Below are 19,660 nucleotides of genomic sequence, written 5' to 3' on the forward strand. Positions count from 1 at the left end.
TTCAAGTGCTCTTGATCAGACACCATAAGTACATGGTGTAGCTGATGACACCAAACACTTTGACACTGCAAGACAGAGAGCAATATTGAACATACCAGGCAAAAGTCCCTCCTGGCCAGTCTTTGTGGCACTGTAAAGTACTGTGAATGCTGTTCTCACAGAAATGATGTCAGTGGTCTTACTTAGCCCTGAACCATACATGTTACAATAAAAACTTGCCAGCCAAGATGTGGGTGCAAAACTGGTACCAATATTAATGGATATAAACAAACTTTCTCTTGATTGGATTTCAAACCTGTACCACAGAGAGGAATTCATGCCATGGTAAAACAAAAAACAAAAACATTGAGACCTATAGGTTGTAGGTCGGAACTCTATTGATGTTTTGATTAACAATCATAACCATTAATCTGTCAACTAAATATTCGTGTTTAAGATGATAACTTCATACTATTCTCAACATAGATGAAAGCCTTCTCCTGCAATAGGTAGTGGGAATGCAGAGATTAATAACTATTTGAGACTAAGAAAAAGCAACTGTGTAAGATTGGGGTAACTACCATTTCAACATAGTTGAGGGTGGGTCCTACAGGTCTCCTTTACGTCAGAGGTGTACTAGCAATTAACATAAGTTATATCATTTTATTATAGAGTTTCAAGTAAATTCTTCCCAAGTTTTCTTCAGTAGTTCAAAATGAAGTCCTGCATCTGGTCAGGATTTCTTTCTTGATCTTATTTTGGTTTTTCAAGATAGGATTTCCTATATAGCTTTGGCTGATTTGGAATTTGCAATGTAGACAATGGAATACACCTTTCTATGCTTCCAGAGAGCTGGGATGGTGTATCACAATCCTTAGCCTTTGGGAATGTCTAAGTTGTATGTCAGCATTCCGGTGATGTCACAATCACAGCCTACATCTTCACAGTTAGTTCCTTTCTTGCTATTTGTATGGTCTGACTCTAGAATGAAGAACTGGAAGGTGAATAAAAGAATCTATCAGTGTTTTCTTTAATTGTGAATTTTCTTTTATCTCTGCAATTTCAGCAGTATGTGAAGGGTTTGTAAAATTCAAGGCATTTAGGGAGGTATAATTTCCAATTGACAGACATGGGGAATCTATACTCTCTACCTTTTTTTGGTTCTCAAAAGTAAGAGTTTTGTAGTGTATAGCAAAATTAGAAAGAAAATGAAAGGTTTTGTGATATTTTCTTTGTAATTCTATTAGAATTTTGTTGTTGTTTTCTTTTGACAAAGAGGTTGTGAAGTCTGAGCTGTCCTGAAACTCAGCATGAAGTTGAAGATGTTCTCTGACTCACAGATATCATTTTACCTCTGCATCCTGAGTGCACCACCACACCTGGCAGTAATATGATTTTTTGATTGTAGAACAAGATAAATGTTTTTATTACATTTTTTTTTAAACCAGGGGCCACAGACATGGCTAAGTGGGTAAGAGCATTGGTTGCTCTTCCTGAAGAACAGTGTTCATTGCCAACACAGGAATGGCCGTTCACAATGGTCTGTAATTCCAGCTTCAGGGGATCAGATGACCCCTTCTGTCCGACATCAGGCATACACATAGTGCACAGGCTAACTGCAGGCAAAGCATGCATACATGTTAAAAAAATAAAAAGCTTTCCCATCATTGCATTTGCATTTAGAATTGTATTTTAATATAATCTCTAGGATATTTTTTAAAATGTAAAAGTTCCCTAAAGACTTTCACAAGTTTCTTATCTTTATGTTCCTATTTTGCATAATGTTATGATTTATAAGAAGGGAATACCAGAAAATGCTATGTTACATTTTTAAAATGGTATGTTTCTCTCCATTACGAATTTTCTCCTATCTCCTAAGATCTAAAATCTGGACAGAGGATGCATCTGTCTTTGTGTGGTTCCTCTCCATTATGGATTTTCTGATGTCTCCTTAAACCAGAAGAGTAGGTAAAAGAGTTGCCACATTCCTAACAATTGTAAGTTCTCTGTCCAGTAATAACTCTATGACGTTTTCTACGTTTTGAGTCGTGGGTAAAGGACTTGTCACATTCCATATGTTTGTAATGTCTCTCTCCAGTGTGAACTCTCCGATGTCTTCTAAGATTTGCGCAAAGGGTAAAGGATCTGCCACATTCCACACACCTGTAAGGTTTCTCCCCAGTATGAACTCTCTGATGTCTTTTAAGATCTGAGCAATTGGTAAAGGCTTTGTCACATTCCTTACAACTGTATGGTCTTTCTCCAGTATGAATTCTCTGATGTATTCTAAGACTTACAACATGGGTAAAGGACATGGCACAGTGTTTGCATTTGTGAAGTTTCTCTCCAGTATGACTTCTCTGATGTTCTCTAAAATATGAGCAGCTAGTAAAAGACTTGTCACATTCCTTACATTTGTAAGGTTTCTCCCCAGTGTGAATGCTCTGGTGTCTTTTAAGATGTGAGCAAGTGGTAAAGGATTTGTCGCATTCCTTACAACTGTAAGGTCTCTCTCCAGTATGAACTCTCTGATGTACTTTAAGACTTACAGTATGGGTAAAGGATTTGTCACAGTCTTTGCATCTATAAAGTTTCTCTCCAATATGAATTTTTTGATGTGTCCTTAAACCGGAAGATTGGGCAAAAGATTTGCCACATTCCTGACAAATGTATGGTCTCTCTCCAGTATGAACTCTCTGATGTGTTCTAAGATGTGAGTCCCGGGAAAAGGACTTATCACATTCCATACATTTGTAAGGCTTCTCTCCAGTATGAATTTTCTGATGCCTTCTAAGGGTTGAGTTCAAGGTAAAGAATTTGTCACATACTTCACATTTGTAAGGCCTTTCACCAGCATGGATTCTGTAATGCCTGTTAAGATGAGATAATTCAAGAAAAGACTTTCCACATTTTTTGCATTTGTAAGTTTTTTCCCCAGTATGAAGTGTTGGCTGCATTTTAAGACCTGCATGCTGGATAAAGGAATTTTCACAAATGATGTAATTGTAGGATTTAATTCCAGGATGAATTCTTTGATGTAGAGTGAGGCTTGAGGCAGTGTGGACAAATTTCTTACATTTCCCACGATGGTGTGGTGTCTCTCTAATATAGACTGGTTGTTGCAAAAAATTGCATGCAGAGCTGAAATAGTCATATTCTCCCTGACTGTGCTCTTTGTTTGCAGTATAGAGTCTCTCATCTTGAGTAATGCTGGAACACAAATTTAATGATTTCTCAAAGTCTTTAGACTGCTTTCCAATCTTCACATGTTGATGGGCAGGATCACATATGCAATAGTTCTCTGAAAATGAGTACAATTCAGATTAATAAAGCTTGTTCCAGTTATATACATATGATGAATGACTTCTCCTTAAGTTCTTTAAAATAAGTCAACTTGCATATTTATATATGTATATATATTTTTATTTGTAAAGAAATTTAAATATATATGCTCACAGTAATGGACATTCACTATAATTGTATGGATTCTCACAAAAACAGCACGACAGCCTTTAAAGGTCAGTGATTTATATAACAGATCTTTATCCAAAATCTATAAGTGGGAAAAAGAAAAATATAACTGAGGGTCATGAACTAACTTTAGGATAGAGGTCCCTGAGTGGTTGTATTTAGAATATATAACTCTATCTTTAAATATTTCTTCTCAGAAATTGACGAAGAAGAGTTTAAAACAAACCCAGGTTTACAGTGCTTGTACGTATTACGTGATGGGCAATGTAGAAGACTATTCAGAAGACCCAATTCCTTTAAAGATTAAAGTCTTACTTAAAAGTATCCCAGGGTTTACCTTTCTTTCTAGAAAAACACAATAGATTCTTCAAAAGGAATGGATGCAAAGACAATATTCTGCCAGACATCAGAGGTTCTAGATTGTGTAAGGCAGGGATGTCATGAGAAGTTATTGCTTTTTTTCTGTCCTCCACAGCCTGAGCTCTAAACACTGCTGTATTTCTTAACTTTCCTCATAGAGTTATTCTCAAGTCCACTCTGTACATTGACTTCTGAGATTATTTCTCAGAAGAGTGTCTATGTGTTTTCCACTGGCAAGAAAATAAAGGATGCGGGGGCTGGAGAGATGGCTCAGTGGTTAAGAGCATTGCCTGCTCTTCCAAAGGTCCTGAGTTCAATTCCCAGCAACCACATGGTGGCTCACAACCATCTGTAAGGAGGTCTGGCACCCTCTTCTGGCCTTCAGGCATACAGACAGAATATTGTATACATAATAAATAAATAAATAAATAAATAAATAAATAAATAAATAAATAAATAAATAAGAAAATAAAGGATGTAATATGACGATATATATACAAGGAAGGAAATTACAGAATAATCCTACATCATAAACTCACGTTAGACTTAAAATTTTGTCAAATCATGCAGATCTGATTTCAGCATAGTCAGTAAAACTGCATTTTGTACTAGTATTAAGTCACCATAATTCAGATGTAATAAGACACAATACCTTCTAACAGTTATTACAACAGGCAGGATGCATCCTGGGGCCAGGACACTATACTAAGTTAAATGATCAGAAATCCTTTCAAGTGGAATTGAACATCACAAAACATTCTCAGCTCTTGCTTTCTCCTTCACTTAAGTCATCACTGTTGTCCCACTCATTGAATAGCCCACCCTAGTTATGGTAACTCTCTCCTCTTCACATTCCAGGTGATCATTGTTGCACACAATAATCCACATGTTATTTCAGGTAGCCCATGATCCATGCTAGAGCTTTGAGAAAGAATACAAAGTCTATAGTAGTTCTGTGCTGAGTACATAAAAATAAAAAGCAGAAGTCAGGTAGTGGTGGTGCAGTCTTTAATCCTAGCACTCAGGAAGCAGAGGGAGCTTAATCTCTGTGAGTTCAACGTCAGCCTGGTCTACAAGAGCTAGTTTCAGGACAAGCTCCAAAGCTACAGAGAAACCCTGTCTTGAAAAATAAAAACAAACAAAACAAAACCGCCCACAAAGCAGAAGAATTTAAGCAGGATTTTTCAACTGATAATTATTTTCAAAATCTTCAGGGTATTTAGTATTTTCAGTTTGTATATCTTGAAATTTTCTCATAATTAAAACCATGTCAATTGCAACAATAGATATGGAGATTTAAGATATTAGTGGAAATAGTATATGCTATTGAGGTTATAGATGAATCTTAGAACCAAAGTGAAGAGTGAATGACACCTCTAAAAGTGGAAAATGGAAAGGGAAACCTAAAAAGCATTGAAAAAGTTCTTTCTACTACTAAACATTGTCTTGTCTTCTCTTGATTTTTGTTTTTTGTTGTTTTTTTTTTTCAGGACAGCTTAACACATCCTATGAAGAACATCTTAACATCCTATGAAAAAAAACATCCTATGAAATCAGAACATACAAAAGATGGGTTTGGAATTCAACAAGCAAAACATTCTCACCCACAAAGATCAGGTTGTTATAATTCTCCAACATCACATCAATGCACAAAGCCCTCTGAGCAGAGTCCAGGCATTCCCACTCCTCCTGTGAGAAGTTCACAGCTACATCCCTGAATGTCAACAGACCCTGAAATAAAAAGGTACAGTTTAACCATGTGCTACCTGGAAGTGCTTTCCTGGATATATGGAAACAGAATGTGGATAAACGAAGATAATTACTGAAACAGATGATGTCCAATACAGTCATACTCTATCATGAATGTTCTTACTCTGTGAAAACAAGATGAAATAGTCTTACAAGCATATACATGAAACAAGAAATACGGTTAATGTCTAGAAACCATTATCTATCTGTTACAGCTGCCGTGTTTATGTTACACAAGATCACAGCAGACATGTCTCAGAAGGAAAATTCATGAGGAGGAAATGTGCTTCAATTGCTGTACCAGTAGATCATGCCAAAACATTGACATATATCACATCACTCCTGTATGTACTTGGGCCTTACATGATTGTATTCTAACAGGCTCAGGTAGGATGCTTAAACTCTAAGTACAAAGTCACAACATTAAGGAACAAAAGTGTAGGTATGGAAAACAGAATATATGCCTGATTTTAAAGGTAAAGACTTTTTTTTCATAGTAGCAAGGATTGTAACAACACTACATACTGCCAATTAATATATAAGATAAGGGTTCTATGGAACTAATTTTACGAGAATTTTTGGGCCACTACAAATTGATAGAAAAATCTGCATTGGCCATATTACATGTAGTCCATAATTTTCCTAAGAATATGCATAAGCCATGAGAGACAAATAACCATTCGGAGGTTTTTGAGAATATTTCACTTCACTCCTGAAGAGTAATAAAAATCAAGGGAAGTCCAAAACACATCAAAAAATGTTTAAGCAATAGCTAAGAAAATTTTTATCATTGACATTTTAGATAAAGCTCACAGCAAGAATTTAACAGAAATTAAATTAATTAAATACTGAGGAAATAAAACTAGAACATCAACAAATGGGCAACTAAACTAAATAGACACAATTTCAAGACCAGAGACCACTCAAGCGGCCAATAAACATTGCAAGAGCATTCAGGATCCTAAAAAGGCCACCACAGAAATGCAAATTAAAACTACTTGGCAATATACGGCTTCACTCCAAACAGAATAGCTGTCATCAACTAACCCAAGAATAAATGTTCAATGACATATGGAGAAAAGGGAAGTCTGATTCACTGTTGATGGAGGGGAGGGTGCAAATTAATACAGCCATTATGTGAATCAGTTTGGAGATTTTTGAAAAACTTGAAGAGAGAACTAACATGACCCATTTCTTTCACTCCTGGCCATATACCCAGAGAACAACACACCCCACTACAGAGATATTTATACCCCAAGTTTACTGCTATTATAATCACCAAAAGAAAAGCATTGGAATCAAACTAATTATCTATGAACAGATGAATGAATAATGAAAATTGTATAAAATACTATTCAGCTGAAGAGAAAAATACAAATGTGCAGCCGGCGGTGGTCGTGCTTGCCTTTAATCCCAGCACTCGGGAGGCAGAAGCAAGTGGATCTCTGTGAGTTCAAAGCCAGCCTGGTCTACAAGAGCTAGGTCCAGGACAGGCTCCAAAGCTACAGAGAAATCCTGTCTCAAAAAACAAAAACAAAACAAAAAAAATTGTGGGAAAATGGGTGGACCCAAAATGTGTACTATTAAGTACAGTCATATACTTTTAGAAAGAAGACACCATACCACATTTTTGCTCATATGCAGAATCTACCCAATAATATATATATATATATATGTATGTATATAATTGTTTATATATATAAACAATATATATGAGGGCACAGTATAACATGAAGAAAAGAGAATAGGAAAGGTTAAATTATCAGTGATGGAATGCTGGTAATGAATACCAATTATGAAAAAGGATATAAAGTTAAGGGCTTTTCTAGTTCTAATTCTGTCAAAGGTTTTTGGGAGCCTAGGCAGTTTGGATGCTCACCTTACTAGACCTGGATGGAGGTGGGGGTTCCTTGGACTCCCCACAAGGCAGGAAACCCTGATTGCTCTTTGGGCTGATGAGGGAGGGGGACTTGATTGGGGGAGGGGGAGGGAAATGGGAGGTGGTGGCGGGGAAGAGACAGAAATCTTTAATAAATAAATAAATTTTTTAAAAAAAGGTTTTTGGGCTTTTGGTGGTGGATAAGAAAATCAAAATACATTCAATAGTGAAAATATAAAATCCCATGTGAGGCTCCGGAGCTTCTGTTCTCTATGATGACTTAAAGTACTCTGAGTTGTACAGTTTTTTTGTCTGCTGAACTTTAATGAGAGATTTTATTGTGTGTCTATTTGCAGAATTGTTCATAATAAAATTTTATAATTTTATCAAAGGCAGAAAATTAAAGGCTTTTAATGTATCAAAGTACTACATATTTAGATAAGGAGTGGAAAAGACCACTAACCTATAATATGCATACTGGACCATCAGCCATTACTTACTGTTTCTCTTCTTTGAGTTTCTCTTTCAGGAATAATGAATACATAGTTTATTTCCCTATCAAATGAAGGGGTCATACTGAAAGAATAATACTGAAAACAAAGAACAATGTCAAACCACATGAAAATACTCAACCAGAAGAATAAGAGCAGGTGTCTAATCAATGATCCCAAAGACAAGAGAGCGTGGAAAGAGATTTGAAACTTGGAGAGAAAATAACCACCAAACATCTTGTTGCAGAAAGAAAACTACTCTCTTAAAATTGATGGAAATATAAGTATATTCAAAATAGTCACCAATTAACAAAATTGATTTTATCAAATACATTAGAGGTAAAATATGCACAGGAAAATCAGAGGAATAATCCAAGAGAACATGGGAAACAATAAATTTCATGTGAATAGATAAATATAAGAAAACTGAAAAAAAAGAAAACTGGAAAGTGTTCATCTATAAGCAATACAGTAAACCACTGTTACTCAAAAAGAAGAATATTATGAATAATTCAACCAGTAACAACATAAAAATAAAACCATTGGAAATAAAAATGCCAGGAGCAAAAAAACTAGCCACACTAAAAATCAAAATAGAGAGTTCTCAATTAAATAAACAAACTCTCAAACTAAATAACTTCAGCACATGGCTCAGTTGTTCCATTCCTCAGCATAGGCTGAATGGACTCGACATCCTGGCTCACACACGGTCACTGCTGCTCTACTCACAATATGTACAAAAAGGAAAGCAACCTAAGTGTCCTTCAACTGACAAATGGATAGTGAAAATATGGTACACATACACTATGGAATAGTATTGAGCTGTAAAAAATTTGAAATCATGATCTTTGCAGGTAAATGGATAGACCTAGAAAAGATCATATTGATTGAGGTAACCTGGACCCAGAAACACTGACAATGCATGATCTCTCTCCTAGGATGATGGGGGAGAGTCTTCTGTTTTGTGTTAATTTCATTGGTTAAATAAAGAGACTGCCCTGGCTTTGGGGGAGCCTAGGCAGTTTGGATGCTCACCTTACGAGACCTGGATAGAGGTGGGCGGTCCTTGGGCTTCCCACAGGTCAGGGAACCCTGATTGCTCTTCGAGCAGATGAGGGAGGGTGACTTGATAGGGGGAGGGGGAGGGAAATGGGAGGCGGTGGCGGGGAGGAGGCAGAAATCCTTAATAAATAAATAAATTAAAAAAAAATAAAGAGACTACCTTGGCCCTTTGATAGGTCAGCCCTTAGGTGGGTGGAGTAGACAGAACAGAATGCTGGGAGAAAGAAGCCGAGTCAGGCAGTCGCCATGATTCTCCCACTGGACACAGATGCAGGTTAAGATCTCCCTGGTAAGCCACAAGCTCATGGTGCTACACACATTATTAGAAATGGGTTAAGGCAAGATGTGAGAATTAGCCAATAATAGTCTGGAACTAATGGGCCAGGCAGTGTTTAAAAGAATACTGTTTCCGTGTAATTATTTTGGGTAAAGCTAGCCGTGCGGAGCTGGGCAGGAACGCAGCCCACCGCAGCATATTACAACACTAGGAAATTCCTAGCTCCAAATCTTCAGATGTGAGTCCACAACCTGGAGTGACTGTAGTAACCAGAAAAGTAAAAGGAGAGCATTGTGGGGTGTGGGGTAGTAATAGAGACAGAAGTAACAGGGAACAAATGATCTGAAGGGAGAAATAAAAAGCAGGGGTGAGGATTTAATTATGAAGAAGGGACAGCAGTAAACACAGAAGAAGGAAGGTAACAAAAAGGATGTCTGGGAAATTCATACGGAATCCATCTATTCCTTGACTATTATCCATTCACCAAAAATGTCTATAGTACATACAAATCTCAGTAAGCATAACACATTTAGAGTATAAATGAAAATTTCCCAACTGCACTGATGAGGTTCCTTGTGATATTTTGTTTGTGCCGTACCAAATATAGCTTTCCTGAATATTAGAGCGCAGAGGTAACACACTAGTTAGGTCTAGAGGTTAAGCAGTAACCTCTTTAGTTAAAGGCACACACCTTTAATCCCAGCACTCAGGAGAGACAGATCTCTGTGAGTTCAAGGTTACACTGGGCTACTTGAGATCAGTCTGAAAGAGAAAGAGTTCACACATTTGATCCTAGCACTCTGGATCACATGCCTTTAATCACAGCGGTAGGGAGGTGGAGACAGGAGTGATATGGCTGGGAGGAGAGGATTTAAAAAGGCAAGAGACAGGATCTCAGAGCAGTCTGAGGTTTCATGGAGACAGCATTCAATCTGAAATTTCATCAACAGAGCATTTAGTCTGAGGATCCATAGAAACAGGATCGCCCTTTTGGTCTGAACATAGGTAGAGGTAAAAACTCTCCAGTGGTGGCTTCTCTGCTTTTCTGATCTTTCAGCATTAACCTCTATATCTGACTCCAGGATTTATTATTAAGACCAAATAGAAGTTACACTACAACTCCTCACAAGAGTCATAGATTTTCTAATAAGATGACCGACACCAAGGGTAAGAAGCATGCTTAGAGGTTGTTGGTCACAGCTGTGCAAGAGACCTCCAAACATTATACGGTATTGCTGTTGCCCATGGTTGCCAATTAGAGGCAGAGGTTGAGTCCCTAGAGAACTCAAGATGGAACTGACCTTAAAGCTTCATGCCTGGGGACTAGCTTTCATGGTGCCAGAAGGCAACATCCAAGCTTCCAAAGGAGGGAGCCACCCAACAGTCCAACCCAGCTATGACACCTATGAACCACAAAAATGATCCAAACCGAACGACAGCCCTAAAGGTGCAAGAGTGGCACACAAACCTTGGTGGTGACCAACAGCTTCTAGTTAGAGTAAGATCATTTCAACAAGAGGAAAAACACGCCTGGGACTGGAAACCTTGTCAGTTTCCCTAAAGCTACTGAAGTCAGGGATCTTGGAGGAGAACCTACAACCAATACTTTACAAAATCAGCATAGGTCCTTACTGCATTCTAAATATTTAGCATAATTTTCGACAGACAATAGGAGACAGTACAGATGGAGTTTAGCAGGATACTTCCTGGTGCTTATCAAAACCATGCTGGCATTATTTTCAGGAATGAAGACAAAAACACTAAAAGGTAGAGAATGTTAGAATACCAAAGCTCAAAAATTCTGAAAACAATAAATAAGCTTAGAGGTATTAATTTTCATTGTTTTTATAATATATAAAAATCCAGGAATAAAATGATTTAAAAATGGTATGAAACATAATCAGTGAAGTGAACGAATAAGGACAGCATCAGTCACATGCATAATCAATTAAAATTTTCTTCTGCAGAAAGTCTTCTCATGCTTATATTATGAAAATCCAGACATTTTTCTCAGTGGAAGTCTCCAGAATAATTCTGAGTGAAACAGGAAGTGGTAAAACTGATTGTCCCACTTCCACATTTACTTGATTCCCTTTCCTCCCCTTCACCAGTCCCTCCACCGTACCTGCATCCTTAGCTGCTGTCTCCTCTCCTTCCAGGCCCTTTGTCCTGCTGCACAGGTGAGCAGGTCTGGGTGATCAGTGAACCCTATACATGAGAAAGAGATTGTTCAGGAAGCACTTGGATTTCTGACACAGTACTGTGGAGATCTTTTGTTTGTATTCTAACAAATAAAGCTTGCCTGAATATCAGAGGGCAGAATTAGCCACTAGTTAACCACAGAGGTCTGGAAACCAGTACAGAGAGGAAGTGATATAGTTGGGCAGAGAGAATATAAGGCAGGAGGCTGAAGATGGATGCTGCAACAATACAGAAGAACTTTGGAAGACTGCGCAGGCAGCGAGATGTCTCTGTCAATTCTAGAGTACTGGAAGTCGCTTACAATGCACTTCTGGTTAACTTAGGTAATATATCCTTCTGGGGTCTTTAAAGTGTTGAGGACAGATAGTTATAGTTTTCCTTAGTTATACTAAAAGATAAATGAGATATGAAATTAGACTCACAAATATAAAATAGATGATAGTATATTTTCCTTATTTTGCCAGATATAGACTAAATATTGTAACTGTAATTCTTGCTTGATACCTGTTTTTGTTATATGTAATTTTACTATGTTAAAGTTAAAGCCTTCCCTTTTAATTAGACAGAAAAGGAGAGATGATGTGGGATGTCCTTCTGCATATGTGTTGCTTTTATTGGTTGATAAATACAGTTCTTTGGACCAATTGCTTAGCAGAATAAATCCCTGCAGGAAATCCAAACAAAAATATAGAAAAAGAGTAGGTAGAGTCAGGGGGGTACCACATAGCTGAAGAAGGCACCTTATCTAGTAAGCCACAGCCTTTCTTTCCTTTTCTTCCCTCCCCATAGGGTTCCTCTGTTATACCCCTCATTAGCCTTAAACTTACTCTGTAGATCAGGATGGCCAGCAACTCCAAGATTCACCTGTCTCTGCCTCCAGAATGCTGGAGTTAAGGGTATGTGCCACTCCCCCAACCAGGTTTATAATGCCCATGCCCTTTTTTTTTTCCCTTTTGATTTTTCAAGACAGAGTTTCTCTGTAGCTTTGGAGCCTGTCCTGGAACTAGCTCTTGTAGACTAGGTTGGCCTTGAACTCACAGAGATCCATCTGCCTCTGCCTCCTTAGTGCTGGATCAAAGGCGTGTGCCACCACCAACTGGCACTATAATGCCCTTTTTAGCTGTGAAAAGACTGTGACCTGAGACCTTCAAACAGCAGACTGTGCTTTTCCTGGTTCTAATCTGTACATTAAGACCTCAGCACAAAAATACACATTTCTTTTTCCTTGTTTTCTTCTTTTTGTGAGACAGGATCTCACCCTGTAGCTCTGATTGTCCTGGAAGTCACTATGTACATATTACTGGCCTTCAACTCACTGCGATCTGCCTTCCTTTGCTTTCCCACTGCTGAGATTCCAGATGTGTGCCACCAAGCCTGGCAAAGACACTTTTCAGAATGCTGCGTTTACATCCTAGAGTGCATATGCCTTAGATGAAAGTTAATGGAGGATGAAAAGTTTACTTTTAAACCGTATTTCTTTATGTTTATAACCATATCTGTGAAACTTTCAAAAATATATTTCAGATTCAATTCAATCTGCAGGCCATTTTGTAGGTTAACAGGCCAGCGGAAAATGACTCTGCCCCTTCCTTCCCCAGAACTCCGAGACTGGTGCAAGTGTTACAGTAAGAGGAAAGCACTACCCAATGCAGGCCTTGCAGCTCTGAAGGGAAAGGTATCCTGCCAGCTGGGAATCCAGGAATACCACAAAGCCAAACTGAAAAACAAAACTCACAGTAGAGATTTACTGGGAGGGAAAAACACAGCTTCTTCTCTGAGGAGAATCATCAAAGAACTAAACAGGAAATTGTATTGATATAGTATTTTAGGGGAGCGTGAAGAGGGATAGAGCTTTCCAGGGTGACCTGGGATTGGAGAGAATTTGTGGCCTGATCTTAGGGCAAAATCAGGGATTACTGGAATTTTGTGGCCAGGTATTGGGCCTGGTCACTCTTCTGTCTGAAGGGACTAATAAAAATGGCACTTATGACCCTTAGAGCATTCTGGGGTAATGGGCAGGTAGGGAGGGGTCTAGCCAAGCCTGTGCCTCAAGAGGCTTACAACCTGGAAAGCAAGCCCCGTGATTAACTGTTAATAGATGTTCATCATTTCAGCATTAAGTAATACTTCAGGCCCCACTGTACATTTCCACTATCACCCTGCACATGATCCAAAGACACTATACAAGCCCAACCTCCGCCCAGCCTTCCACTGTTTCTCTTCCCTTTCAGTGAGCCCCCAGTCTGTTTTTTCCCAATAAGTCTCTGGCATTAGGTTTGTTGCATGGTGTGCCTTTGTTGTGTTCCATCACACCTGATTGCAAAGCTGTCCCTGCGCTGAAAAACCCTTCCACGTCCTCTCATGACTAATATCAAAAAGCTCTGCCGGGATGCTAAGTACCAGGTAGAACACAGAAATTAACAGGGATGATGTAAATTTCGAGAGCTTTGTTCTTATAATCATAGCAAAGAGAAACGCCTTTGCAAGCATCAACAAATAAATACAAATATTCTACTCAATTATTTTTATAACACTATTTCGGCAACCAGAGACGATGAATTAAAATCAGGATGCTCCACTGACCTGGGAGATTCCAGGACCGCCAGTCTGCGGTTCCCGCCACTGCGCTGCTGACTTTCCCAGGCCGCCCCGCGGAGACTGCGGCTCCGGGAGTTTTCGCGTCCCCGAGACACCCGGCAGTGTCCTCCGCTCCCAGGTCTGCAGCTCTCGATCCCAGACGGTGCAGGTCCCGGAGCAACGACCGGGAACCAGCACTGGGCACCTCAGGCTTCGGCTCTTCCGCCCAATTTTCCAAGCATCAGTAAAGCCGCTTCCCAGCTTCCTCCTACGTCATGCCTCTAAGCCCTCCCACTACCTCAACAAGGGCCAAAGATCTCCTTCAACCGCTGTTTCCGGGTGAGTGTCTCCGCCCCACTGAACCACCCGCTGTGTCTCATGCTGTCCTGGACTTGATTTGCACAGCTTGCTGCCAGCCTAAACCAAAACTGGAAGTAGGAGGACGACGCAGCCCATCACTTGACCCCACAGGGAGTTCTGACCCTTTCAGAGAAAAGACAGGCAGCCTAACCTCGACCTGACTATCAGCCTCCCGGGCTGTATAGTTACACCAAACGATAATACGCTAAATTCAGATGCCAGCATCCCATCGCCAACAAAAATATGACAAGTGAAAACCAAAATTTGCAATTGTGCCTTGGATTAAAAAAAAAAATAGGTGTCTCAAGAAGTCAGGTCAGTCCATCGCTAACATCCCAGGGCTGAGTTCATCCCGCCCAGTTCTGCTCTGACCCCCTAGAATCTTGTCATTTTAATCACTCAGAAAGAAGTTTGTCTTCTATAATGCATGCTTAAGGTGCTTTGAGATAAAGCATAGATTTTTTTTTTAACGCAGAGGTGAATGAAGAGTGTCTTGCTGTCCCAAATTCAGAAAATAAAGGAAGTATGTGGTCCCAATCCTAAGAAAGTCTGTGACTGGGACCTTTGAGAAAGAGGAGGAAAGGAAATAAGGGAAAGAGGAGGAAGGGCTAAGACTCCATACAGCTGCTGTAATCAGTAACCAGCAGCAACCATACTTACGTGCATTGTCCTCGCACTAGATCAAATTAATCTAAGAGAGGGCAAGGCTCACAAGGCCCACTCTTTACCTCTCAAATGTTGGCTATGGATGAATTGTAGGAGAAGAATCACTACATTTAACTGTAGTCCTCTGCTGAGTCCAGCAGGCTCAAACACATACCTCCAAACCCACAGTCTCACACATGGCCCTGGTTAATCTCAGGGGATCCCAAGCAAAATGAATGGAGATGAACACAATGAATTTGTTGGAATTGTGGACCCATAGCAGAGAGGCATGAGGCGAGAGTGGGCAGTATTTAAGGAACATGCTGTGTGTATGTTGTGTGAAATAGTTAATAACACACTTTTTAAATGACCATATTAGTCTGTAATTTCTTTTTGGTTGTATCATTATCTGGTTTTAATGTCAGATAATAGTAAGAGTCAGGAAGTCTTCCTTTCTTGTCAAAAAGTATTTAAAGTAGCTTTGCTGTTAGTTCTTTGAAGTTCTGATAGAATCCTGTCAATATGGTCCTGGTATTGGGACTTTTTTCGGGAGAGGCATTCCTGGTTCCATCTCATTGCTACTTGTAGTTCTGCTTACATTATTTATTTCTTCTTGTTTTAGTTTCATATATTATATGCACTTGTCTATTTTAATTAGAGTTTGTAATTTAGTGGAGTTGAAAATTTAATGTTAATAGACAGAAGACCCATTTGTTCACTCGTGACTATCAAGTATGTGGTGAAGTTACCTTGGGTAATTGTCAAGACATGATAACAAAAAGTGATGTATAGTTGGGCAAGATCATACAAGCCTATGAATCCAGTTCTCAGAATGCAGGAACAAGGAGATCTCTGAAGTCAAAGTCATCTTGATCTACGCAGCGTGTCTTAGGCAGTCGGTAATACACAGAGAGACCCTGTCTCGAAACAAAGAAAACTCTTTCTTGTAGAATAGCTGTTAAGGTACCAGAAGTACAATGTAAGCTTCCAATGGAGGAAGCCAATGAACAGTCCTACCCAGCTATAATGCCTATGACCTACATCAGTGGTCTTCATGGTACAATAACCCTAAGAGTGCAGTAGTGGCAGTCATGCCTTATTGTTAACCAAGAGCTCTCTAATTGGACTTACGGCTCTTGTAACAAAAATAGAAACCAGAACTGGTACTAGACACCTGGCTACCTACTTGGTGCTGGGGAAGTCAAGAAGGTTAGAGAAGAACCAAGATCCAGCTCTTTTCTAAACGAGCATAATCCCACAGATAAACGTAGTCTCCACCCTCATCAAGGAAACTTCTCTTTGCAACAGAGTCTGCTAAAAAATAATTACAACTAGTGAAAATCCAGAGTCATGGAGACCAAGCCCAATGGATATATCTACAAAACTCTCCTTTAACCAAGACTCAAGGACCATTTTTTGAAGAGGGGGAATAGATATTGTAAGAAACATAGAATCATAGAATTTGCTGAGATTGTAAGGTTGTGTCTCCAGAAGCTACATCCATAAAATTTCACCTACATGACAACCCAAACAGGATCTGAACAAGCTTATAAACTTATAAACTAAGGACTTGCTAAAATGGATGAGGAAAGACCCACTGGCCTGAGACCTTTGTACAGTGGAAACAATAGGCAATATAGGAGAATGTTGGGAGCAGAAGAAATAGTCTCTACCACGGACGAGCACATCAACTGCTTGTCCAATACCAAATGTTCAGCCTTGAAAACATTCATACAAGTAATATTATATAAACTGAGCAGTTTATTTAAGAACATATGTATATAGATATACATATATATATGCAAAATTGCTAATGAAAAAGAGGTTATGAATTTGAAAGAGCAGGGAGGGGTTTAAGGAAGAGTTTGAATGGAGGAAAGTAGGAGGAGAAATGTTCTAATTATATAATGAAGTCAAATTTTTAAATGTAAAAAAATAAAACAAAGGAACAAACATCAATAAACCAAAGTAAAACTAAAACTAGCATTCAAAAGTTATATACCTATCAGGAAATGCAGACTAGGATGCATTTAAGTTGCCATGCTGCCCAAGTTACAATGTCCATCATCAGGAAAGGAAATGATAACTAATGTTAGCATATGTGGTTATACACTGCTGTGGGAATGAGAATTAGAGAATAAACTTTTGGCATCAGTCTAGATGTTCTAATAAAAATGAAAAAAAAATGAAAGAAGAAAAGTATTGTGTAGTCCAGTTACAATACTGATATGTGACAGTATTCCTGTGGGAACAAAGACAAACCAAGTGGAAAGCAACAAAGTCTAACTTGGTGAACCAATGGTGATTGTTTTCTTTTGGGGGGATGTCTTGTCTGCATGTATGTCTATGCACCATGTGTGTTCCGAGAAGAGGGAATTGGATGCCTTGGATTTGAAGTTACAGACCTGCCCGTGTGAGGGTGCTAGGAATTCAAAGTGTGCTGGGTCTTCTGAAAAACCAGACAGTGTTCTTAAGCACTGAGTCATTCCTAAACCCAGTGGACTAGTGAGTTTTATTGGTGTGACTTACAAAAGTGGGGTGAGGAGTTACTTACAGAAGCACAAAGAACTAAATGACAGCTGCATCATCCTGTGAGGGTAATAGCTAATGAAGCTGGAAACCTGGGGATCACTGCACAGCTTGCAGGCAGCTCAAAGGAGGTTGGAAGTGTCTTCCAAGCCACTCAGTCAGCTTGTCTTGTCTTGTCTTGTCTTGTCTTGTCTTGTCTTGTCTTGTCTTGTCTTGTCTTGTCTGGGCCAGGCAACTTGACTGGTGTCTGCTTCATGGTTGGTATGAGCGTCTTTTGTGCAGCTCAGCTTGTGTGACAGTGTCAGCAGCCCTTACCAATTATTTATGCTTGAGTCTTGCCAGTTTCTGCAACTTCCTGAAGTTATTAAGTTGTCTACTTCTTAGCTTACTTCTTTCATCAAATTCCTATACTTCTTTTGGTTTTTGGTGCTTCCTCCAAGATGAAAGCTTTTAATCTCAAAGGAAACTAATGCACAATAAACACTCGAGGGTAGAAAATCAAAAAACTTGACATCTTTTCTATGAGCATCTACCCATCATATTCATTGTTACTTTATTTAGAGCATGCATAATAAACATAGATGGCTATCACATAACAATAAAAAAATGAAAATGTGTCTCTTGGCTTGAAATTTTTGTTTTGTGCATTCTAGAAAGACCACATGTAAAAGTCAGGGATCTAGAAATGGACCATTAGTGGATAGATACAGGAAGTGAGGATAAATAGTAGAATATAGGTGATATTAGAGAGTGAGAATCCTGGGGGAGAAATGGTTCAAACATGTAGTAGAGTAGTAGCAAAAAGAGGAAGATGCTGAAAGGTCATTATTGGCTGGTTTTTTTGTGTTATATTGACACAAGCTAGAGTCATCTGAGAGGAAGGAGCCTCAGTTGAGGAAATTCCTCTATGAGATCCAGTTGTAGGGCATTTTCTCAAGTAAGTATCAATGTGGAAGGGAGTGGCTCATAGTTGGTAGTACTATCTCTGGGCTTGTGATTTTCAGTTCTATTTAAAAAAAAAAAAGCCGGCTGAGCAAGTCAAGGAAAACAAGTCAGTAAACAGCACCCATAGATGGCCTCTGCATCAGCTCCAGATTTCTGCCCTGTTTAAATTCCTATTTTGATTTCCTTTGCTAATGAACAGCAATGCTGAAGTGTAAGCTGAACAAACCCTATTCTCCCCAACTTGCTTTTTGGTCATGGTGTTTCATCACACAATAGAAACACTAATTAAGGCAAGTCAACTTAAATGAGATGTATATGAAGAAGCTACATGGGAGCTGATCATTTTGCAACCCAAGTGAAAATATAATAAGAGAAGATAGTAGAATATATGCGCTATAAAAGAATGCAGTACTGAATATGTGCTAATGTTTAATTGGGGATGAGACATGAAGAAAGGAGGAAGAGAGGCAGAGTCAAAAGGAAAGATGTATTAAGAAGCCTTATGAAATCCCATTGTCTCACAAGTTAATATGAAATATAATTTTAAAAACTTTGAGCAGAGCGGTATCCCGAATGAGCGAATAATGCTGTTCCCAGTCACAGGGCTATTAAATGCAACTCTCTGTTACAGGTACTAGTTATTTGTCTAACAATTATTGGACAATGAGGTCCCACTGTCATCCCAAACAAAAATGGTCCTTGCTAGTGGTCTTGCTTGGCCACCATAATTGCATGGTGTTGCTAAAGACACCAAACATTTTGGTGGCAAGATAAAGAGAGTAATCTTGAACTGACTAGAAAAGTCTCCCACCTGGCTAGCTTTTGTAGTACTGTAAAGTCCTGTACAGGCTGTTTGCAGAGAAATGATGTCAATAGTCTTACTTACTCCTGGGCTGTGCATCTTATAGTACCAATCTACTAGCCAAGATGTGTGCACAGTTGCAATACTGGCAGGGCTGCTCATTGATATAACCAACCACTCTCTTGAATTTGAAGCTTGCACCATTGAAAGGAATACTTGCTGTGATAAAAAAAAACTGAGGCTTGAGAAGTAAGTATAGGTCCAAGGGCAGAACCTGCTGATATTTTGTTAATGATCATGTTTATCTGCCATGTAAATATTCACATTTTTAA

General features: G+C 39.0%; 2 protein-coding genes across 2 annotated transcripts in view; one reads left to right on the forward strand and one right to left on the reverse strand.

Annotated features, from left to right (window-relative positions):
- The window catches only part of LOC142832876 (zinc finger protein 54-like), a 47,187-nt gene extending 41,724 nt beyond the window's left edge, over positions 1-5,463 (forward strand). Inside the window, exon 5 of the mRNA XM_075943685.1 lies at positions 5,301-5,463. Coding sequence (XP_075799800.1) covers positions 5,301-5,344 — 44 coding nt within the window. The 3' untranslated portion in view covers positions 5,345-5,463. The remainder of the gene's footprint in view (positions 1-5,300) is intronic.
- LOC142832951 (uncharacterized) lies at positions 298-14,293 on the reverse strand. Its single transcript, XM_075943797.1, has 4 exons — positions 14,054-14,293; positions 11,394-11,476; positions 5,415-5,541; positions 298-3,280 (listed from the first exon to the last, which is right to left on the reverse strand). The coding sequence occupies exons 2-4, from the start codon at positions 11,397-11,399 to the stop codon at positions 1,968-1,970; spliced, it is 1,446 nt and encodes a 481-aa protein (XP_075799912.1). The 5' UTR covers positions 11,400-11,476; positions 14,054-14,293; the 3' UTR covers positions 298-1,967.
- Positions 14,294-19,660: the final 5,367 nt, after the last annotated feature.

Source organism: Microtus pennsylvanicus, chromosome 1, assembly GCF_037038515.1.
Source record: "Microtus pennsylvanicus isolate mMicPen1 chromosome 1, mMicPen1.hap1, whole genome shotgun sequence".
Classification (NCBI taxonomy): Eukaryota; Metazoa; Chordata; class Mammalia; order Rodentia; family Cricetidae; genus Microtus; species Microtus pennsylvanicus.

What these genes read in the sequence shown, in the direction of transcription:
- LOC142832951 (XM_075943797.1), bottom strand. An exon ending in TAACAACCTGATCTTTGTGG is followed by an intron (nt 3,281 to 5,414) that starts GTGAGAATGTTT and finishes ACTCATTTTCAG; the next exon opens with AGAACTATTGCATATGTGAT.